The sequence below is a fragment of the Babylonia areolata genome, chromosome 25, assembly GCF_041734735.1.
Source record: "Babylonia areolata isolate BAREFJ2019XMU chromosome 25, ASM4173473v1, whole genome shotgun sequence".
Lineage (NCBI taxonomy): Eukaryota > Metazoa > Mollusca > Gastropoda > Neogastropoda > Buccinidae > Babylonia > Babylonia areolata.
In genome coordinates, this window is record NC_134900.1 from 16033981 (window position 1) to 16053855 (window position 19875).

General features: G+C 41.9%; 2 protein-coding genes across 2 annotated transcripts in view; one reads left to right on the forward strand and one right to left on the reverse strand.

The window, feature by feature from the left end:
- Positions 1-19875, reverse strand: part of LOC143299749 (reelin-like) — a 126933-nt gene that overhangs the window by 33872 nt on the left and 73186 nt on the right. Inside the window, 7 exon segments of the mRNA XM_076613134.1 lie at positions 2580-2651; positions 2654-2856; positions 5130-5350; positions 7220-7337; positions 10170-10329; positions 13563-13639; positions 14714-14988. Coding sequence (XP_076469249.1) covers positions 2580-2651; positions 2654-2856; positions 5130-5350; positions 7220-7337; positions 10170-10329; positions 13563-13639; positions 14714-14988 — 1126 coding nt within the window.
- On the forward strand, positions 15436-17293 carry LOC143299750 (uncharacterized). The gene is made up of 2 exons (XM_076613135.1): positions 15436-16217; positions 16756-17293. Exons 1-2 carry the CDS (start codon positions 15668-15670, stop codon positions 17016-17018), a joined length of 813 nt encoding a protein of 270 aa, XP_076469250.1. The 5' UTR covers positions 15436-15667; the 3' UTR covers positions 17019-17293.

A 19875-nucleotide genomic window follows, 5' to 3' on the forward strand; every position in this document is an offset into this window, starting at 1 on the left:
AGTAAAATATAGTAAAAAAAAAAAATGCTCAAGATTTTTTTTTTTTTTTTTTTTTTTTACACAAAAATCATAGAATTCTAAGTCAGTCACCACTGCTCAAAGCGATAATGAAACAACAACGGCAACAGCTTGGACTGTGCCGGTTGGGTGTATTCCTGGGGACTGCTACAGTAGCCTGATAGGCCTAGCTGGAGATGTGAACACACCAGTCGACTGCGCCCCCTCTCCCCTAACAGCTCATGGCACATCCCTTCGCAGCCCAACTGAAATTGCGCCCAACAGCAACCTCCCACAGTTTTCATCAACATACTGATGGAGAGTTACCACTCTTTACTATTTGTTAATCATTTCATCTCCACGCCTAATTGTTTGTTCATTTCCAGTTGAAAAACCACCGAGACAACCATGTGTTTGTTCTGTATTGTCCATGTGTTCTGTGTGGCTTGTTCGGGATTAAAGAGGCTATGCCAGTCTTGAATAAAAGCTTATTTGTGTTTGCACATTTCTTCTGTCTTTGCTGCTGTGTGCACATGTCAGATGATCGGTATAAGGACAGGCCCGGCGCTTCCTTTTTTGAGGAAGTGTCTGGGTTTGTTCCAATGTACCTTTTATTTACCTGTGTGCTAACTGAATCGGTAGTGTAAGCAGCACTGACTTGAAGTTGTGTACCTTGTGAATGGAGAGAGTTACCACTCTTTACTATTTGTTAATCAATCATTTCATCTCCATGCCTACTTGTTCATTCATTTCCATACTGATGTCGGTCGTCGAGTGGAAGAAGAGCAGCAACAACAACAGTAACAGCCAAAAGAAAAAAACAACAAAAAAACAACACCAGGTTCAGTTTCAAGATGTCAAAGTGTGCAGAATGATCCATATATTCTACACCACATCTTCTGTTAAAAGAGAATAAAACAAAAGAAAAGTAAAAGAAGCAAATGCCTGACCTTCACATAAACCCAACATGCTGGTCTGACCATGAGAGCCTACCTTAATTAAAACAACAACAAAACCACAAATACATCTAATGGAAATGCATTATCATGATCTAAAAAAAAAAAAGAAAAAAAAAGGCTACCCTATTTAGATCCAGTGATGGAACACACATTAAATCAGGTGTTGTTCATGTCTATATTTTTGTATAGATATTGAGAAGTTGTAGATAATCGGTTGCCATTGTACTTTGCAATTAAAGACGAACAGAGGTGTTTTTGCAAGTGTAGAAACATACATTGGGTCTGTTGTTCCAGTATAATTCTGATGTTCCTTGTGATCTATGAAACTTGACTATCATTGTGGATGGTGGATTATGAATTGAAGTGTCGTGTTCTGATGTTGTTGTTTTTTTTTGTTTTTGTTTTTTTTTGCTGCCCCATCATCTGCACCGTTTCAGTGGCATTACTCCCACGCCACTCATTTAGATTCCCCCATACACGGCCACACCCGGGTTCGTCCGTCGCAGTTCCAGCGTCGGCAGTCCACAGGGAACCATCGATGTTAGGTCGCCTGGAGGCCACACACCAGAGGAGACCCTGCACTGCTGCTGAGTCACTTCGGTGGTGTTCAGTGGTGCCTGTTCTGATTTTACGTACTTTAGGACACCACCTACTAAGCCCCCTACTAACGACAATAATGGCTTAGTCGCAGAGCCAGACTGAGTGAGCGTCCCCCCCCCCCCCCCCCCCCAGAGTGGAGACCGCCACCACGTCCCTCGAACAACAGCCCCCGACGAATCCGCCGATACTGACGACATTGACAGGACTCACCCCAAGCACAGAAGTGGAGGGGTATCGAAACTGAGGTCACCATGAGAGCAGGGCATGAAAGGCCACAGACTTTGAGACTATTTTGTTTATATTGATGACGATGAAGGAGGAGGAGGATGACGATGATGATGACGATGTTGCTATGGAGGTCCATTTTGGTTTGGGACTGCGTGACAAGGCTGTACTCTACGCTTCCTGTCATAATGATATCCCGGCGTTAACCAGGCCCGAGAGATACAGACACTTGCAGTGTTGGTCAAGTAATTAGAGCAACACACCCAAAGACGCATCCTTTAAGTGGATGACACTCGACTGTGTGGTCCCAGTCTCCCCATTTAAGCCCACAGCACACTCAACTCTGGGTAGGAGCTGGCCACGGGCCGAAAAACCCACCTCCGCTGGGATTCGAACCCGCGTCCTCCCAGCCGTCAGTCCGCGACGCTAACCACTTCGCCACGGCGGCTGGTTCGTGTTCTGATGTTATTCTAAGGTTATATTTGTGTGTTTTTGTTTGTTTGTTTGTTGCTTTTTAGTTTTTTTTGTGATTTTTAAATTTTTTTATTGTTTGTTAGAACGTTAAAAAAAAAAAACCCTTGCAGAGTGTTATAGTATTGTACATGTATGCATTTTAACGCCAAATATGTCATAAGTCAACATAATGTTACATTGGTTTGGCGTGTAGGTTGGAAATGTCATGGTGATGGTGTTCAAGAGAAAATATAACCTTCCGTGCAAAAAAACCAACAACTCCCAAACAAACAAACAAACAAACAAAAAAAACCCGCAATATGAAATGCCAGGATCCGAACTCACTGTCCAACACAGGTCCAGGCAGCAGGTCGCCCCTCCCAGGCACATAGGTGTCCGACTGGTAGAAATCCTCTTCAGGTAAGTGGGGAGGGGCTGGTCGGGCACGCAGGTAGGCCCCCCGTAGCCAGCGTCACACACACAGGCCATGCCCCCCAGGCAGGTGCCCCTCCCGTTGCAGTGGTCCATGCAGGCCATGCCCACGTACACGTTATCGATGGCCCACTCCGGCGCGAAGTCGTCCGCAGGGATGTCCCCCTGGTACCAGCGGAACCGCACAGATCTGAGTACGGAGACAGATGTGAATAACTTCATTACCTCATTAAGAGAAATTACATTAGGTGCGGCAAATCAAACGTAAACAATAACTCAACACAAAAACATGACTTAATCAAAAGGAATTAAGAACATATATAAGACAGTCATATAAAAACTATTGCATATATTCACTTAATCAAAATGTAATTAATCATTATTGTAAACATATTGGAATACACCAAGGCTAACATTGCATGTATTATATTGCAAATTAATCAAGACCGAGGTAAAAATAGATTTGAGAACATTGCTGTAAGTCTTGCTAAAAAAATATATATATATATACATGTGGGTATCATGCAGGTTCACACAGCTCTGTGTAGAGACTGAGGTAAAAATACATTTGAGAATGTTGCTGGAAGTCTTGCAAAAAAAAGAAAAAGAAAAAAAAGAAGTTTTATTATACATTGGGGCAGAGTTCAGGTTCAATGTTAAGTATGCTTAAGTATTTACTTACACATAATATAACTCAAAACAATTTAGGTAAGTAAAAAACAAAAAGTGACCATGACATATACATGTTTTTTGTCATAAATTGTTATGTAGAAAAAGAGAAACCAAAATGGATAATACCTGGCAGTAATTCTGCATAATAATATGTCCACTTCATCTTTTTTTTATGAAGCTCAAAACAATTCACAATAAAACAATGGAAAGAACAACAGAGCACAGAGAAAAAGAGAAAAAATAAAAAATGGAAGTAGAAATTTTTTAAATTAATATATCAAAGTCTAGAATTTATAACTGATTGTTGAAGGCACCAGAAAACGAAAAAATGATTATCGTAATCTAAATTTGAGATGTATGCCTGCATGCATATACTTGTAAATACAAAATTTCTTTCTCATTCTGTCTTGATACATGGATGAATAAATATTCCAAATGAACAGAGAAGATGAACACCAAAATAACTAGAGAGGAGACCAGTCACTTACAGACATAATTATCAATCAGATACTAAATTACCCCCTACATAATGTCTTTTCCTTATAAAACTTACTTTGTTCATGTTTACACTTCAATGTTCTGACTAGTATGAATCATACCATGTTACAACTGTCTTCTTTTCAATGTAACGAAAACAATCATCTTAACTCACTCCGGACGAATACTTCTCTCCCTTGCTTTTCCCTGCAGACGACCCATTTGTTAGGGTTAGGAAAAAAAAATCACAAAAAATACAAAACATAAAGTAACTGAATGAAAGCTCACTGTACTTGACCCACTGACCCTTCTCCTCACGTCGTGTGAACGCCCACCCCCCTTCCTCTTCACTGCTCTCAGAAGCTGAGTCACTGTCAGTAACTCCTTGCTGGTAGCTTTCCTCACTGCAGATACTTTATTCAACGTCTTCATCATCCTCGTCGATGTCAAAACCTTCAGTTTGAAGCATTTCAATCACTTCAGCTGCGGTAAAAGCCGCTGTCGTGACCTAGTTTACTCAAAAATTTTCCACTTGTATCGCCTGCGATGCCATTTTTGATACATATGCAGTTTAGCTTGTCGTGTGGGGTCCTGAACTCGCTGGCTCACTGTGGAGTGTGTTATTATGAAATCTCATGGAGAACCTTTCCAATTGACCCCCGACACTTTCACAGTGCCAAGCTTAGCTGCGATTGCTATGCTACCCCATGCGGAAAATGTGGAAAAATTTTAAATTGTTGAAACCGCTATAGCTTTCCATCGTCCGGAATGCTACCCTTCGTCAGGAACATTATAGCATTCCATCGTCCGTAGTGAGTTTAAAAATAAAAACAAATAAAACATTCTCATGTACCCCAAATGGTTTTCTGAAAAAATCCAAAACCCAAGAGTGGAGTTTCGGCCTAGTGGTAATATGTTCGCCTAGGAAATGACAGAATCTGAGGGCACTGGTTAGAATCCCACAGTCGCTAGTATATTCTCCCCTCCACTAAGACCTTGAGTGGTGGTTTGGATGCTAGTCATTCTGATGAGATGATAAATCGAGATCCTGTGTGCAACATGCATTTAGCACACGTAAAAGAACCCAGGGCAACAAACAACTTGTCCCCGGCAAAATTATGCAGAAAACTCCACTTCGATAGGAAAACAAATAAAACAGCAGGCAGGAAAAAAAAATTCAATGGGTGGTGGTCTCAGTGTAGCAATGCACTCTCCCTGGGGAAAGCAGCCCAAATTTCTCACAGAGAGATCTGTTGTGACAAAAAGAGTAATACAATACAATACAATACACTACCAAAAACCCCCACAACTTACCCACAGATAGGCATGTTGTCAAGGGGCACAATGACCCGCCGCCAGTTGGCAGTTGTGCCCCCGTAGTACTGTGTCGGGGGCAGGGACGTGTCGAAACAGCGCGCCAGATTGTTGGCCGCACAGTTGGGCGAGACGAACGACCACGTGTTCCCCCCGTCTGACGTGTACTCCAGTCGCACAGGGTACTTGTCGGTCGGCTCCGTGCCGCAGCCCACGTTGATCTGAAAATAATCACAAGTACAGTAACGATAAAGATCAGCCCCGTTCAGTTCCTCAAGGAGGTGTGCCAGCATTCGGACAAATCCATTTACGCTACACCACATCTGCTAAGCAGATGCCTGACCAGCAACGTGACCCCACGCGCTTAGTCATGCCTTGAGGGGAAAAAAAAAGAAGATAAAAGATATATAAACAAGTAAAATAAATTTTAAAAAATCATAATAGATAAGATAACAATAAATAATGAAATAATAGGAGGCGCCATGGCAAAACCAGTTAGGTTTTGAACTTCCGATCCAGTGCTCCACAGCGATCCAGGTTTGAGGCCCTGTTTCGGCATGGTGTTGCGATCCTCGAGAAAGCACTTTATTCTCATTTCTCTCACTTGTGATTGGGGTACCTGTAATGCTATGTGCTGTTCTATGGACTATTGTTTTGTATTGTTTCATGAGAGGTGCTTAAAACCCATAACAAGGGAAGTTTTGTGCCATATAAGTACTATATATCATCGTTATTACACAAGTTAAAATCTCAAATTCATCCTCACTTATGGTCACAGTTAAAGGGAAAGCCAGAATCCTAACAGTAATGTAACGGAACACTGTCTCTTGTCTGCATCACAATAACCTCCCCTAGTTGAGACACATGCACACCACTCAGCAGGTGGAGTTGTGGCCTAGCGGTAATGTGCCCAACTAGGAAGCGAGTGTCCACAGGTTCAAGTCCTATAAACGGACCAGGATTTTCACAACCTCCATCCACCAGACCTTGAATGGTGGTCTGGGAGCTAGTAAATCAGATGAGACATTAAACTGAGGTCTCAAGTGCAGTATACACTTAAAGTAAAAGAACCTACAGCAACAAAGAGGTTGCTCTTGGCAAAACTATCCAAAACAAAAAAAACAACCTACTTTGACAGCAAAACAAATTTATTCATAGACAAAATAAAATCTGTAAGTGGGTGGCACAGCACTGCAGCGATGAGCTCTCCCTGGGGAGAGCAGCTCGAATTTCACACAAAGATATCTTCCATGACAAAAAGTTACGCAATAAAATACAACAGAATATCACCTGGCTGAGACATAAGCTTGCACATGACTTTCACAACACTGTTTGTCCCTCTTGGACCCCCCACCCCCACCCCCTACCCCTGCACTCCACTCCAACTCGCACACAGAAATATTTGTTGTAACAAAAATGCGATACAACATAATACAATAGCTCCTGGTTGAGACATATGCCTGCACATGACCATCACCGCACCGTTTGTTTTCCCCCTGCTCCCCCCAACCCCCTAGTCCTATCCCAACACCCGCACCCTGCCCTGCCCTGCCCCCCACCCACCTCCACCCTACCCACCACCTGCACCCCACCCACCTCCACCCTACCCACCACCTGCACCCCACCCACCTCCACCCTACCCACCACCCACACCCCACCCACCTCCACCCTACCCACCACCTGCACCCCACCCACCTCCACCCTACCCACCACCTGCACCCCACCCACCTCCACCCTACCCACCACCCACCTCCACCCTACCCACCACCCGCACCCCACCCTACCCACCACCCACACCCCACCCACCTCCACCCTACCCACCACCTGCACCCCACCCACCTCCACCCTACCCACCACCTGCACCCCACCCACCTCCACCCTACCCACAACCCGCACCCCACCCTACCCACCACCTGCACCCCACCCACCTCCACCCTACCCACCACCCACCCACCTCCACCCTACCCACCACCTGCACCCCACCCACCTCCACCCTACCCACCACCCACACCCCCCCTGCCGCCCCCCCCCCCCCCCCATCCCCACAGCCCCTGCCCCCAAACCTGAAACAGCCTTTCATCCAGACTCACATCAAACTGCAGCACAGACATGGGTCCGATCTCCAGGTCCCGAGTGGAGACAGACACCTCCCCAACCGCTCCACGCCGGAACACCAGGGCAGACGCTCCAGAGGACTGCGTGTCGGGTCTGTGCCAAAACAACCGGTCACTCCAGGAGGAGGAATTTTATCTAACGACCCCGTCACACAGAGTATTAATATATACATTTGAGTATTATCAAAGAAGGGGGTGTGGGGGGAAGGGAGTTGGGGGAAACCAGGTCAATTGGGGGATGAAATTTGAAAACAAATATCTAAATACAGTTACAGAAAATGGACTTTGTAAAAGAGAAGTCGTTAATCTAACAAATGAAACAATGGTCACTCAATTCAACAGGGCAAATCAATCTTTTTGCTGCTGACACACTTTGCTTTGCTCTATGCCAAGAAAAAAAATTGGAGAAAAAAAAAATCATGCTTGCAATAACGGTTTGGTCTTATCTTCAAAATTACTGAACTTAACAGAAATAAAAAGCATATATATATCATCCTGCTGCATTCCTCATCTCAAAACTCTCAGAAGAAATAATTATTTTTATTAATGCAGATTACAATTCACAATGGTTTAAATTTACAATATAAAACTTCTGCCAATATTCAACATCAACTTAAAGACCACAATGAATGCCTAACTACTTATAAGATATCAATTTATAGATCACGCTGATTGACTAACTACCAAACATGTCTCAAAATAAAACACTGACACAATAAAACACTGGTTGGTATTACACACAAATATATATATTCATCATGAAAGCCAAACTTGGGTGAATATTCATCGTTTTGAATGCAGATCTTCTCAATACAGCCACAAAAGACACTTCACAAAATAAACAATCAAAGCACACCAAAACACAATGACAACGACACAAACACACCAAAACACAAAGACACAAACATACCAAAAGACAATGACCGAAACACAAAGACACAAACACACCAAAACACAATGACAAAGACACAAACACACCAAGACACAATGACCAAAACACAATGACAAAGACACAAACACACCAAAACACAATGACAAAGACACAAACACACCAAGACACAAACACACCAAAACACAATGACAAAGACACAAACACACCAAGACACAAACACCAAAACACAATGACAAAGACACAAACACACAAACACACCAAAACACAAAGACACAAACACACCAAAACACAAAGACACAAACACACCAAAACACAATGACCAAAATGCAAACACACAAACACACCAAAACACAATGACAAAGACACAAACACACCAAAACACAGTGACAAAGACACAAACACACCAAAACACAGACACAAACACACCAAAACACAGACACAAACACACCAAAACACAAAGACACAAACACACCCAAACACAATGACAAAGACACAAACACACCAAAACACAATGAACGAAACACAAAGACACAAACACACCAAAACACAGACTCAAACACACCAAAACACAAAGAAACAAACACACCAAAACACAAAGACACAAACACACCAAAACACAATGACAAAGACACAAACACACCAAAACACAATGACCAAAACACAATGACAAAGACACCAAAACACAAAGACACAAACACACCAAAACACAATGACCGAAACACAAAGACACAAACATACCAAAACAAAACACAATGACAAAGACACAAACACACCAAAACACAATGACAAAAGACACAAACACACCAAAACACAATGACAAAGACACAAACACACCAAAACACAATGACAAAAGACACAAACACACCAAAACACAAACACACCAAAACACAATGACAAAGACACAAACACACCAAAACACAATGACCAAGACAAAAACAAACAAAGACACAAACACACCAAAACACAAAGACACAAACACACCAAAACACAATGACCAAAACGCAAACACACAAACACACCAAAACACAATGACCAAAACACAATGACAAAGACACAAACACATCAAAACACAGACACAAACACACCAAAACACAGACACAAACACACCAAAACACAATGACAAAGACACAAACACACCAAAACACAATGACCGAAACACAAAGACACAAACGTACCAAAACAAAACACACAAAGACACAAACACACCAAAACACAATGACAAAGACACAAACACACCAAAACACAATGACAAAGACACAAACACACCAAAACACAATGACAAAGACACAAACACACCAAAACACAGACACAAACACACCAAAACACAAAGACACAAACACACCAAAACACAATGACAAAGACACAAACACACCAAAACACAATGACAAAGACACAAACACACCAAAACACAGACACAAAGACACAAATACACCAAAACACAATGACAAAGACACAAACACACCAAACACAATGCACAAACACACCAAACACAATGACAAAGACACAAACACACCAAAACACAGACACAAACACACCAAAACACAAAGACACAAACACACCAAAACACAATGACAAAGACACAAACACACCAAAACACAGACACAAACACACCAAAACACAAAGACACAAACACACCAAAACACAAACACACCAAAACACAAAGACACAAACACACCAAAACACAAAGACACAAACACACCAAAACACAATGACAAAGACACAAACACACCAAAACACAGACACAAACACACCAAAACACAAAGACACAAACACACCAAAACACAAAGACACAAACACACCAAAACACAATGACCAAAACACAAAGACACAAACACACCAAAACACAATGACCAAAACACAAAGACACAAACACACCAAAACACAAAGACACAAACACACCAAAACACAATGACAAAGACACAAACACACCAAAACACAATGACAAAGACACAAACACACCAAAACACAAAGACACAAACACACCAAAACACAAACGTGCCGTGTCAAACAATTCTTCAACCCCCGCCCCCCCACCTTCTCTTGAACGTGCAGTACTCGTCGATGTGGCCGTTGTTGATGAAGAGCCAAGGGGAGGGAAGCAGCTCCGCCTCAAAGTCGTCCATCATGGTGGCCGGGTTCATGGACATGGTGCCGATGAACAGGTTGTCGATGGCCCAGGCTGCCTTCATCTCTCCTGACATCACACAGTCGTGACACTGGTTCAACTCTTTAACGCATTCAGCCCTGCGCCCGAGCATGCTCTGGCGTCAATGTTTGCCTCGTTAAACTTATCTTCGTGTTACTTCAAAATGCATAAGCCACATTTTCAATTTCAGTTTCTCAAGGTGGCATCAATGCATCCGCAAAAAAATCCATATGCGCCACACCACATCTGTTAGGCAGATGCCAGACCAGCAGCATAACCCAACGCGCTTAGTCAAGAGTGGATTTCTTCTACAGAATTTGGCCAGAGGGACAGCACTCTCTTTGCCATGGGTTCTTTTTCAGTGCGCCAAGCGCGTGCTGCTCACACAAATTTATCGTCTCATCCGAATGACTTTTCGCTCAGTTTGAATGTCCAGTCAAACTCAGGAGAAAGGGCGAGAGCAGGATTCAAACCCAGACCCTCACAGACTCTCTGTACTGGAAGACGAGCATCTTAACCATTCTGCCACCTTCCTCCTCAAAAACCACAAGGGAAGAGAACTAAATTCTACAGTAACACATATGTATTTGTATTTGTTTTTCTTTTTATCACAACAGATTTCTCTGTGTGAAATTCGGGCTGCTCTCCCCAGGGAGAGCGCGTCGCTACACTACAGCGCCACCCTTTTTTTTTTCCCTGCTTGCAGTTTTATTTGTTTTTCATATCACAGTGGATTTTTCTACAGAATTTTGCCAGGAACAACCATTTTGTTGCCATGGGTTCTTTTACGTGCGCTAAGTGCATGCTGCACACGGGACCTCGGTTTATCATCTCATCCGAATGACTAGCGTCCAGACCACCACACAAGGTCTAATGGATGGGCAGAAGATATCGGCGGCTGAGCCGTGATTCGAACCAGCGCGCTCAGATTCTCTCGCTTCCTAGGCGGACACGTTACCTCTAGGCCATCACTCCACTTAATATATATCATACATATACATGTAACAGTATATTTTCTGTGTTTTTTCTGCATCAGTGTGGCGTGAGAGTCTGCCGAAGCTGTAAACTCTCCAGGGTTGAACGAGTTAAATGATTTTATTTCATTTCTAAACAGAAAGTGTGGTGTAGAGTGAACGGTTCGGTCCCCAGTTTTTGACACCTTCTTGAAACTGAATCAGTCTGAACCAAGCACAGCAGTTCTGCATGTGTCACTCTGAATGTTAAGGCCAGACACGGTAGTACAAAAACGTATGAAATAAACTTGAAGTTTATGGCTTTCTGTGACACGGTATGCAAAGATATTGGACTAAACATGTCTAAAAAGGTCATTTTGTGCAATTTGTTGTGACGGTTTCCATGGAAACAAAAAAAATTAAAAGCTTATAACTTCGGTACCTTTATAGATATGTTATTTCTGTTTGTTTTATTTGATTTATTTGATTTATTTGTATTTGTTCTTTATTATAGTGCAGTGGTATTTTGGAATTTGAATAGATACTTTTTTTTTTTTTGGTTGAAATGAGTATAAATTCCTTGACATCATTTTTTTCAAATGAGTGTATATTCATTCTTTTACTAGTACTATATAAACCACTGCACTATAATAAAGATGAATACATAAAGAAAGAAAGTACTAAGTTTGAACATGCTACCTTTTAAAGTTTTTGAGCATTAGCATTTTGAAAAATGGTATTACGAGGAAAAAACACAAAACTGAGAAAACAGGAAAAGAAAGAGATGTGCTTGTACTCACAAGAAATCACACATGTTGATGCTGTTTAAAGCTTTATTTAAGTGAATATAGTACCCAGGTGAAACGGACTATAAAGATTAGATGTTGAAGAAGCAAATTATGCGAAAAAACGAAAATCACAAAAAAATCATGATTTTGGTCAAATTTTCACTACCGTGTCTGGCCTTAAACAGAGGAAGTCAAGTGTCTCATCTTAGCACCTTGGTTCTGCAAGTGTCGCTTTAAATATTAAAGAAAGAGAAAAAACAACTCTGTTTTCAGAACTCCGTTCTGCATGTGTCATTCTGATTATTAAACAAAAAAAATCTCTGTTTCAGACCCTCAGTTCTGCATGTGTCATTCTGATTATTAAACAAAAAAAATCTCTGTTTCAGACCCTCAGTTCTGCATGTGTCATTCTGATTATTAAACAAAAAAACCCCTCTGTTTCAGACCCTCAGTTCTGCGTGTGTCATTCTGATTATTACCTCAGTTCTGTATGTGTCATTCTGATTATTAAACAAAAAAATCTGTTTCAGACCCTCAGTTCTGTATGTGTCATTCTGATTATTACCTCAGTTCTGTATGTGTCATTCTGATTATTAAACAAAAAAATCTCTGTTTCAGACCCTCAGTTCTGCATGTGTCATTCTGATTATTAAACAAAAAAATCTCTGTTTCAGACCCTCAGTTCTGCATGTGTCATTCTGATTATTAAACAAAAAAATCTGTTTCAGACCCTCAGTTCTGCATGTGTCATTTTGATTATTAAACAAAAAAACCCCTCTGTTTCAGACCCTCAGTTCTGCATGTGTCATTTTGATTATTAAACAAAAAAATCTGTTTCACACCCTCAGTTCTGCATGTGTCATTCTGATTATTAAACAAAAAAAACCCCTCTGTTTCAGACCCTCAGTTCTGCATGTGTCATTTTGATTATTAAACAAAAAAATATGTTTCAGACCCTTAGTTCTGCATGTGTCACTTTGAATGTGAAACAAAGGAAATCTCTGTTAAGGCTGGTTCAGCAACACTCAAACAATCTGATGCTGGTGACAAACCTTTCCTGGAGAATGAAGAATCCATCAGACAAACCCTCTGGGACAAAGCTGTAATCTTACAAGAAACCAGCCACCACGGCAAAGTGGTTAGTATCATGTACTGACGACTGGAAGGAGAGTGTTCAATCTGCATTACAGGTGGGGAGGGTTTTGGCCTGTGAAAGGCTTTTCACCCAGGGATGAGCACGCTGTGGACTCAAATGGGAATGCTTGGACCATACAGTCGAGATTCATCCACTTCACGGATGCGCCTTCAGGAAAGCTGCTCAAATTTCCTGACCCAACACTGCAGGTGTCTCTATCTCTCAAACCTGGCTAACATTCGGATAAATTACAGCCTTGTCAAGTAGTCCTCATCCTAAACAGGCTCTCCCATAGCAGCATTTTCATAATCTCTATCATTATTCAACATCACTGAAATACAGAAAAATAAAATGTCCCAAATTCTGGGACACCAGAACAAGGACCAGAAAAAAGAGAAGATATACCTCCATTCTTGGGCTGCCAAAAGCGGAACCGTGTCGCATTGGTCAAAGCCATCATGGGAAGAGCCACAGAGAAAAACCTGCCACAGAGTAAGAAACAACACAATACAATACATTATCACTTTATCAATCTGTCACAGAGGAAATTGGTGCCTGCCCAAACATGTCAGGAATCTTGATAAATGTTATGATACAAGCTCAGACACACACACACAGAATGATATGAACAGCACAAAAATTTAAAGGAAAACCATGATTTCTAAATATGATTCCTGTCTATCTTTAAACACACACACACACACTCACACACACACACACTCACACACACTCACACACACACACTCACACACACACTCTCTCACACACACACACTCACACACACACACACACACACACTCACACACACACACACACACACTCGCACACACACACTCTCACACACACACACACTCACACACACACTCTCTCTCTCACACACACACACACACACTCATACACACACACTTGTGTTCATTCAGCCGATTCTCCTTCTGTGCTGCTGTTGAACAGAGAAATGGCCTGTGGTACAGACACATAGCTATATCCATATTTCTTCCCCTCTGCTCTTCATTGTGACTGGTGGAGTGAATGCCCACACCGTGTTGTAAAAAACACTACTCATTCTGTCTCAAGGGGAAAAAATCCTGGATATTGCCCAGACATACAGTGACTTACATCAGGAAACCACAATAAAACACAACCAACACATAGTTTAGTTTACTCGCAGACACACATACACTGACTCACACACAGACTCGCACTACATTTAACTGACTCTCTCAGTGTCAGGGCAGTGTATCTCCTTCAGCAGAGTCCAGGAGATCCCAGTAACACACACACACACACACACACTGTCTCACACACTGACTCACAATAAAACATGCCAGCACATAGTTTACTCACACACACACACACACACACACACACACAGACTCGCACTATATTTACCTGACTCTCTCAGTGTCAGGGAAGTATATCTCCTTCAGCAGAGTCCAGGAGATCCCAGTAAACACACACACACACACACACTGTCTCACACACTGACTCACAATAAAACATGCCAGCACATAGTTTACTCAGACACACACACACACAGAGACTCGCACTATATTTACCTGACTCCCTCAGTGTCAGGGTAGTGTATCTCCTTCAGCAGAGTCCAGGAGATGCCCCCATTGGTGGAGTACTGCAGGAGAACGCTGTGGTGCCTCGGCCAAGATGTCGCCTTCTTCTTCACCACCTTTCCCCCGCCCCTGCCCCCGTTGTCCAGCGAGATGATTTCTCCATCAAAATCGACGACCTCGTCCTCACAGCCGTACTTGAAGTAAAACTCCACAGTGGTCAGCATGCTTGTGTCGATGTCTTGTGTCACCGCCAGACGCACATGGTCCTGACAGGGGATGATATCCGCATGAAAATAAATACATTTCTTTTAGACCCTTAAGGCCAGACACGGTAGTGAAATTTTGACCAAATCATGATTTTTTATGATTTTCGTTTTTTTCGCATAATTTGCTTCTTCAACATCTAATCTTTATAGTCATTTTCATATTTTGTACTAAATCGGTCGCAAAAGGTGTTATATTTGCAAATGAAAGTTGCTTCCTGATGTTGATTTTGTCTGAATTTTTCAAACATCGTCCAAAAGTGTTGATTTTACACCTTAGCAACGTATACTTTCATTTCCCGAAGCCTATCATATCGCATATCAACAGAAACAGCGTCATCTTGTGAATGCACAGACCCGGTTCTTTTAGTTGTTGAAACGGACTATAAAACACTGCGAACGATTTTCCACACACACTGTATCGCGCGAACTTTCCCGAGTTTACCCAAATAAGGGCATAGAGTACTATGACTGTGCAGTTTCATTGATGAGACTGACACCAGTGGAAATTTCAGCCAATCAGATTTCATTCCGCTGGGCTCAGCCAGCCTTCGGGCACGCTCGGCTCCCTCCGTCGAGAAGCCAAAATGGCCGTCCAATAACAACAACATGCTGACATGAAAGTGTTTTTTCTCGTCAATTGTTGATTATTTTGCCAGCTAAGACATCTCCTGGATTCATCATGCCTCGGCATAAGCAAGGAAAGAGACGATTGCACTTGATAGCTGCTGCAAAAGCAAAATGGGCCAAATGTGATGCGGCAGCGACTGAAAGCGTGGCTTCGAAGAAACCTTCGACATCAGACTCTGATAAAAGTGCGTCGAGAAGAAAGATCGAAATCATGAACCCTGTCGCATATAATGGTGAGGTGGAAGACCAGAACTGGACTTTGCTACACGTTTTCCAGCTGACCAGACTGATGAGTGACCTGAGTTGCCCAGAGTGCGGAGAAACGGGACTGTCAGTCAGTGTCCGAGAGAGGGAGAAAGCTGGTTTTGCAGCAAAGCTTGCCATGTGCTGCGATGGCTGTGGTTATGAAAAGTGCGAATTCTCATCCCCACGAACTGGATTCAATGACAAAAAGAATACAGGTTTTGAAGTAAACAACAGGATGACCATGCTGAGCCATGAACTGGGAGGCAGCTACACTGCTCTTCAAACCTTCAGCACTGTCATGGGAATACCAGGCATGCATTTGAAAACTTTCCAGGCCCATGACAAGAAAGTAACAGGTATGTTTGTGAGGTTTTTTTGATGGTTAAAAAAATCTTTATCTTTAACTGTGCAGTACAAATACACACAAGTGTGCACACATCCCTGCACTGATAACCACTAGTGAAACATTACACTGTCAACCACTGAATCAGTCACTCAGGCAAAGTTTTGCTTGTTCAGTCTTGACTATGATCCATGTGTGTGTGTGTGTGTGTGTGTGTGTGTGTGTGTGTGTGTGTGTGTGTGTGTGTTTGTTTGTGTGTGTGTGTGGTGTGTGTGTGTGTTTTTGTTTGTGTGTGTGTGGTGTGTGTGTGTGTGTGTGTGTGTGTGTGTGTGTTCATGAATGGGTGAATGCATGTATATCAGTTATGTGTGTAAATTATGCACAGTGTGTGTGTGTGTGTGTGTTTCATTGCAATATTATATATTTATGTATGTGTATATGTGTATGTGTGTGATATTTAGACTCATCACTTGAGGAAGGAAAGTAAACTATGTAAATGATATAGTTGTGAGCACAGCACAAATATCTCACAAACATTATGCATTTTTCAGCTGCTGAAATTGAATCAGGGTCAACACTCTTAGAACGCACAGCAGCTACAATCCAGCAGGCGTATGCAGAGACCGATGAAGACCTGCAGGGGGCACTGGATAAAGGTGAAAATCCAGTCATCAATATCAGTGTTTCATATGATGGAACATGGCAAAAGAGAGGATTCACATCACTGTATGGTACGCCACCCTACGACGTCTCAACAACCGAGAGGAGGCCAGGGATCCAGATGCCTACCAAGCAGGAGGACACTAGCTTGTAAGTACCCCCTTCCACTGTGCTCTCCAAAACTGCTCTCATATCAGGAGTATGGGAAAGCCAGACCACTGGAATGTGTCTGCCAATCTGTGTAAACCATTTCACGTTCTTTGTGAATTTGTCATCATGTGAGCTGTGAACTGGATTATTATTGGCCACAAAACACTTCAATTTCAACTTCTTCTCTTACCTGGTGGTTGCTGTGCTGTGGATTGACATGCTGGGTGAGTAAGTTGTACTCTTTTACCACTTGTGCTAAACAACACTCAGCCAGTAAAGTTTCTGTTCTTATTTCTCCGTTTTCTGGGTTTTCTGTTTTTCGCACTCTACGCACATTTCAAATGGCTAAAACTTTCACAAAAATAAACACAGAGCCTTAAAATTTGGCATGGTGCTTCTTTAAAGTATGGTGCTTAAAAGTACGCATTGCTTTTTTGAAAGAAAATGTATAGTTATGTTTTATTTGAATTTTATTTAGAACAATCGGTGCAATATAACTGCGTTGACCAAAAAAAATTCTCAAAAATATAAATTTGTCATTACATCAAAAAGCTATCCGTACTTTTATAGATATTAACATTCCTAAATTAGATCAGAAAACAGATTTTGGCTAAGTGCAATTGAAAAAAAGCCTTAGGCTTTTAAAATGTTTTGTTTGGCAGCCATATTGGACTGTTTCCATGGCAACCGGAGGTCCAAACACCAAAAAAAGAATAGTTTTGAACTTCCCAGTAAATATACTTTCAAAGTGTAATACATTTTAAATTAAGGCAACAAACACCTCTGATATGAACTTTACTGTAGTGTCTGGCCTTAAGTGCCATAGTATACATCACATACGTACAATGTGACATCACTGATGATGAAAATACATTTATTTTAACCCCTTGAGTGCCACTGTACCTATTACGTACACATATCCTGACGTCACTGATATGTCATCAAAATAAGGGAAATAACTGGAGGGCTGAAAATTCACACACACACACACTCTCCCCCCCACACAACCCCCCCCCCCCTTTTTTTTTTCATTAAAAATTTTTTTTTTTATTGATGGATGGATGTTAAAAAGCAATTGTTGATTCTTCAATTTACCATCATAAAAATAAAATCTTGACTTGACTAGAGTGGTATATCTCCAGGATATTTTATCAGTTCCCGGTTGATTGTTGATAATACTGATTTATGATTTGAAACACCGCTTTCTACTGTTTTTTTCTTGGCAATCACAGGGTTAGGAACAGATCAGTTTATAGTGATAGTCTAAAGGATGGGGCTGAAAAGTGGAAAATGGCCAGATGAGATGAAAAACCGAAGCCCTGTGAATATCGTGCACTTTGTAAAAGAACCCACGGCAACTAAAAGAGTTGTCCTTGGCATAATTCTGTTGGAAAATTCACCGTGATAGTAAAACAAACACACCTGCAGACAGAAAAAAAAGGGGAAATAAAATTAACAGGGTTGGCACTGCACAGTGGCAAAGTGCACTCCCCAGGGAAGAGCAGTCTGAATTTCATGTAGAAAACTGTTGTGACAAAAAATAATACAAAACAATACAAGTAATATGTTTTTCTGCCTCATCTCCGCTGCCATTTCTTTTTCTTCTTTCCGTTACACGACCAACATCAACTTGCTGATGACTCTGTTGTGGTTCATGCATGCTGGGTATTTTCTTGTCTCCATAACCCACCGAACATTGACATAGGTTACAGGATTTTTAACTTGCGTGTTTGATCTTCTGCGCATGTATACACACAAAGGGGGTTCAGGCACTAGCAGGTCTGCATGTATGTTGACCTGGGAGATCAGAAAAATCTCCACCCTTTACCCACCAGGCGCCGCTACCGCGATTCGAACCCGAGACCCTCAGATTGAAAGTCCAATGCTTAAACCACTCGGCTATTGCGCCCGTCACAGAGGCATTTCAGTGGCATTACCCTCAAAGCCCTCCTCCTGAATGCCCCCCACACAGCCACACCAGGGCTCATTCTGTCACAGTCCTTACAACTATCAAAGATTGGCCGCCAAGAGGCCACACACCAGAGAAGACCCTGCACTGCTGCTCAGTCCAAATGAGACAATCTTTTTTTTCCTTTTTTCTTTCTAACTGTTTTTGTTGCTGTTTCCAGCAGTCATAGATCACATACAGTAAGAACTTAATGTTCTTTTCATTTTTATAATACTTTGATCATGGGCAGCATAAAAGTATGTTTTAGCATACTTCAACATGCCACTCTCTCTGTTATGAGTGAGAAGTGTGTAGTTCTGTGAGAAAAAAAAAAGTGTCCACTAACACCGTCATCAGTTCAACCATTCATCATAGTCAAACAAAATTACATACATGTTACAGATAAAATTACAATGCATTATAAATCCTGTACAGTACAGAGCTTCTTCTGGGTAAATAATAATAATGATAATGATAACAATAATAATAAGTTAATCTATAAAGCACCTTTCCATGCAAGACCATGCTCAACTGTGCTGAACAATGTAATTCCTGAACTTAAAAACAACAAAAATTTACTATCATTTAACTCATTCCTCCCCACAGCTACATACCTGCTGTAACTCCCCTGGACTAGCGCTACATGAGACAACAGCAAAAAAAAAAACCAAAAAAAAAACCCAGGGTGGTCTTCTTCTTCTGCGTTCACTCGTATGCACACAAGAGGGCTTTTACGTGTATGACCGTTTTCACCCCGCCATGTAGGCAGCCATACTCCCGTTTTCGGGGGTGTGCATGCTGGGTATGTTCTTGTTTCCATAACCCACCGAACGCTGACACGGATTACAGGATCTTTAACGTGCGTATTTGATGTTCTGCTTGCATATACACACGAAGGGGGTTCAGGCACTAG